Source organism: Heloderma suspectum, chromosome 1, assembly GCF_057233095.1.
Source record: "Heloderma suspectum isolate Gila_16-S chromosome 1, 16-S_ref, whole genome shotgun sequence".
Lineage (NCBI taxonomy): Eukaryota > Metazoa > Chordata > Lepidosauria > Squamata > Helodermatidae > Heloderma > Heloderma suspectum.
In genome coordinates, this window is record NC_139458.1 from 53,293,344 (window position 1) to 53,297,850 (window position 4,507).

Below are 4,507 nucleotides of genomic sequence, written 5' to 3' on the forward strand. Positions count from 1 at the left end.
ATTGCATGTGGAGAGAGAGAGAGAGAGAGAGAGAGAGAACATATATTTGGCCAGGCGCGGGCGGGGGATGCGTTGGGACACTCGGACAGATAAGCTTCCTATCGGCTCCCTAGCTTATGCCTCCTAAGCAGCCCCTGATAAGGGGCAAGTAGTTTGCTCTAGACAACCCTGCGCGCCTGCCTCCCTCCCTCTCCCCCCTCTCTCGAATCCTTCCAATGTCTGCAGAGAAGCAGAATTTCTGCCAACTTGGCTATGTGTGAACGTTCCATCCCGGTGTTTTTTCCTACAGGGACTGTTCTTTTCTTCCTTCTTAACGGGAGGTGGGGGCGGGGTGGTGGCGGTGGCTAAATCCAGTTCTTCAGTCCTGACCTTCCCGGTTCAGACTGAGGTAGGAGGAGGACGGGGAGAGCGGAAGTGTGTGGGGTGGGGTGGGGTGGGGTGGGGGGAGACGGCTTGAATTTGAACTGGCTTTCTTTTGAAATTCAACAACGGGAGGGGCGCCAGGTTGGGGGGGGGAGAAGAGGAATAAAGCCCCCTCCAGTTTAGAACCTCTTTTCTTCCTCTCTCCAGCCTTAGGATTAGATCCCCCACCCCCCTCCGGGAAAAAATAAATACATAAAAAATTGATTGGTTCGGGAGAGGGCAAGGATTTCCCCTCCTCCCCAAGACTTATGTTTTATTTTTTTAAAAAAATTAAGAAAGAAAGAAAGAAAGACAATCCTGCGAAGTCAAACTTAAAGGTGTTTACCTTGTCATCAGCATGTACGCTAATTATCTCGGGCGAGATGTGGGGTTCTATTGTCTTGTTGCTTTAGAGCCTACGCCCCGCCTCTGGTGGCAACCTAAAACCTGGCGTCTGGCTAAAACAAACGAAAGGCAGCTCTGAGCCTCCACTCAATCCAATTAAGGCGGACTTGGTCCACTCGGTTACGTGTTCATCCAACAAGATCGGCGTGGAGGGAACACACCAGAATATTTGGCAAAAAAAGAGAGAGAGAGAGAGTGAGAGAGAGAGAGGGAGTGAGAGAGAGAGTTTTGCCTCCCCTTTCCCTTTTTTTCCCTCCTCTCCCCCCAGCCGCCGAATCATGTCGATGAGCCCAAAGCATACGACTCCTTTCTCAGTGTCTGACATCTTGAGCCCCTTGGAGGAAAGCTACAAGAAAGTGGCCATGGAGGGGAGCAGCTTGGGGAGTCCTCTGGCGGCGTACAGGCAGGCTCAGGTGGCGCAGCCGGGCATGCAGCAGCACCCCATGGGCCACAACGGGACGGTCGCCGCGGCCGCCTACCACATGACCGCCGCCGGGGTGCCCCAGCTCTCCCACACCGCCATGGGGGGCTACTGCAACGGCAACATGGGCGACCTCCCGCCTTATCAGGACACCATGAGGAACAGCGCCTCTGCCACCGGATGGTACGGGGCCAACCCGGATCCCCGCTTCTCCACAAGTAAGTGCGCGGGGCTCGCCCTTGCCCTTCTCTCGGAATCGTTCTCCCTTGCAGGGAGCCGCTGCTCGGTCCCGGGGAAGCGGAGTGGTATGGAGTAGCGGTTAGAGTAAAGATCGGGGAGGTGGAGGAAACATCCGCTGCGCGGGTGCAAGGGGATGGGTCCGCTTCCCCAGCCGGCTGCCTGAAGTTGGTCTGGACATTCCCCCCCACACACACACGCACGCACGCACACACACACGCACACACACTCGCGCACACGACACACACGGGTTCTCCCCCCCCCCACTTTCTTTTCCCTTTCCTTCTTTCATTTCTTTTCTCTTCTTTTGTAATTTGATTCTGACCTTCTCCTGGACTCTTGGCTCTGTCCTGGCTTTAGCTGGAGTAGGGACGGACAGCTCTTGTGTTTTACGATCAAACTCGGAGGTTAATCGCATTCTGAGAGAAAGAGAAGGGTTTTATTGGACAAATCTGGGTGGTTGTGTCCGACCCGTGAGGGTTGGATGGGACTCCCGAATAAATGAGAGAGAGCGCACAGAAGAAGGGGAGGGGGGACAAGACTGTGTGCGTGTGAATAATTTTCAAAAGAAATGTTTAGACGAAAAGAAATATTTCGAATAAAATCAAAGCTACACAGGAAGTTAAGGCAAGGCGGTTTGGGTGGCAACAATTAAACTGAATTAAATTCGGACAGGTGCAAAATAAATTGGGGCCCTAACCCTGATCTGGTTCACGAATATGAAATCAGCTTCTGGACGATATCAAACAGAATTAATAAACATGGGGAAATATATGATTCGTTAAATGATGTGAAAGGGGAGGTAAAGCCACATTTATTAATTGGACAGGTTGCAAGGCCATAAACAGTATTATAAAAGTAGAGTTTATTATTCTTAAAGGATTCTGAGTTTTTGTATGTCTCCCTGAGTGTATGTATGCATATATATATATATATATATATACACACACACATACAATCTCTCTCTCTCTCTCTCTAACACACACACACACACACACAGTAGCTAGTGAGTTTATATCAGCGAAGTGTTCGTCTTTCATTATTGGAATCCTTCTCCTCGCTAGCCGTTTCCTTCTGTCTAGTCACTCCATTAGCAAGGCTTTGGCTGGAGATTTTTTAGGCCCCGGGAACAGTGGGGAGACAGGCAGAAGAAGACCCCCCCCCCAAGCCACCGATCCAAACTTCACACAGCAACTTCCCACTTTCGAAGCCCGTTTAGAAAAGGAATGCTGCAGCTGGTTAGCACCTTTATGGGGGAGCTGGTTGTTCTGCTGGGCTTTGGACGTGGGTTTTGGGGAGCTCCGGCATTCGCGTGTCGGTGTTCGGCCAAGCAGCCCGAACACCCCCGGCAGGAGGTCTGTCTTCTCCCCGGGCCGCTCCGGAGCCAGCCCGCCGGGCGCGCGAGAGTGCGGCCTCGGTCCCGGCCGGCCTCACTGACGCGCGCCCTCTCTCGCTGTTCTCGCTTGCAGTCTCGCGCTTCATGGGCCCGTCGTCGGGGATGAACATGGGCGGCATGGGCGGCCTGAGCTCGCTGGGCGACGTGGGCAAGAGCATGGCCCCGCTGCAGAGCGCGCCCCGGCGGAAGCGCCGCGTCCTCTTCTCGCAGGCCCAGGTGTACGAGCTGGAGCGGCGCTTCAAGCAGCAGAAGTACCTGTCGGCGCCCGAGCGGGAGCACCTGGCCAGCATGATCCACCTGACGCCCACCCAGGTCAAGATCTGGTTCCAGAACCACCGCTACAAGATGAAGCGCCAGGCCAAGGACAAGGCGGCCCAGCAGCAGATGCAGCAGCAGGAGGGCGCCGCCGCCTGCCAGCAGCAGCAGCAGCAGCAGCAGTCGCCGCGCCGCGTGGCCGTGCCCGTGCTGGTCAAGGACGGCAAGCCGTGCCAGGCCGGCTCCAACGCGCCCGCCGTGGCTGCGGCGCTCCAGGGCCACCACCAGCAGCAGCAGGCGGCCGCCACGGCCATCAGCGTGGCCTCCAACGGCGCCGGCCTGGGACAGCACCAGAGCCACCAGGCCAGCAGCGCGGGGCAGTCGCCCGACCTGGGCCAGCACGCGGGCGGCAGCCCCTCGTCCCTGCAGAGCCAGGTCTCCGCGTTGTCCCACCTGAACTCGTCCGGCTCGGACTATGGGACGGCCATGTCTTGCTCCACCTTGCTCTACGGCAGGACCTGGTGAGAAGGGCCGCCCGGGCCCACCGCCCGCTTGTCCCCCCGACCGGCTGACTTGCCTTGCCTTGCCTTGCCTTCCCGCCCCCCGCCCCCTCCGCCCCTTGGCTTGTTCCTCCAGTGTTCTTTTTTTTGTTGTTGTTTCTCAGAGAAGGGAGGGGGGGAGTGTCCTTGTGACAGACAGAGAAAAAGAGACTTCTAAGTTGTGACATGACGATCGCTGGAGGCCCTAAACACCATCTGGAGAAGTTGATGGCGCAGGAGACCATCAAGGACCATGTACCCAGGCAGCGTGACGTGGAACTCCACTGGACGCTTGTATGTACAGATAAAAACGTTGGGGAGAGGGGTGGGTGTTTTGTCCCCTCCCCCTAAAAAAAACTTTAGCGTATTTCCCTGTCCAAACAAATACTTCCCCACACACCAAGAACAGGGGCCCCTGCGCAGACGGTGGATGGAGACACACTGATACCATCACGGCTTAGCATTCCTCCCCCGCCCCCGCACAACACACACACACACACACGTTCGATGTGAACCTGTACCTGTTATAATGTTGTCAAAAACGCTGGACTAAACCTATAGTTTTTAGTATTCTCAATATTTTGTTTATATATATATATATATATATATATATATATATAGAAACGTTCTACCAAACAAATTAAAACTTTTTTTGGAAAAAAAATTCCGCCCAATTTTTTTTTAAAAAAATCCACTTTTTATATGGCTGTCCACAGATTCATGAAATTCTTCGGCGGTTTGTTCTTTCTTGGCACACATTACCATCTCTCTCTCTCTCTCTCTCTCTCCCTCTTGTTACTTATATATTTGGCTTTAATATACTTCCTAAGAAGCTTCTAATACATTATAAAG

The 4,507-nt window shown here is 54.0% G+C and overlaps 1 protein-coding gene across 1 annotated transcript; it reads left to right on the forward strand.

The window, feature by feature from the left end:
* Positions 1–1,085: 1,085 nt before the first annotated feature.
* Positions 1,086–3,641, forward strand: NKX2-1 (NK2 homeobox 1). The gene is made up of 2 exons (XM_084827171.1): positions 1,086–1,446; positions 2,935–3,641. The coding sequence occupies exons 1-2, from the start codon at positions 1,086–1,088 to the stop codon at positions 3,639–3,641; spliced, it is 1,068 nt and encodes a 355-aa protein (XP_084683297.1).
* Positions 3,642–4,507: the final 866 nt, after the last annotated feature.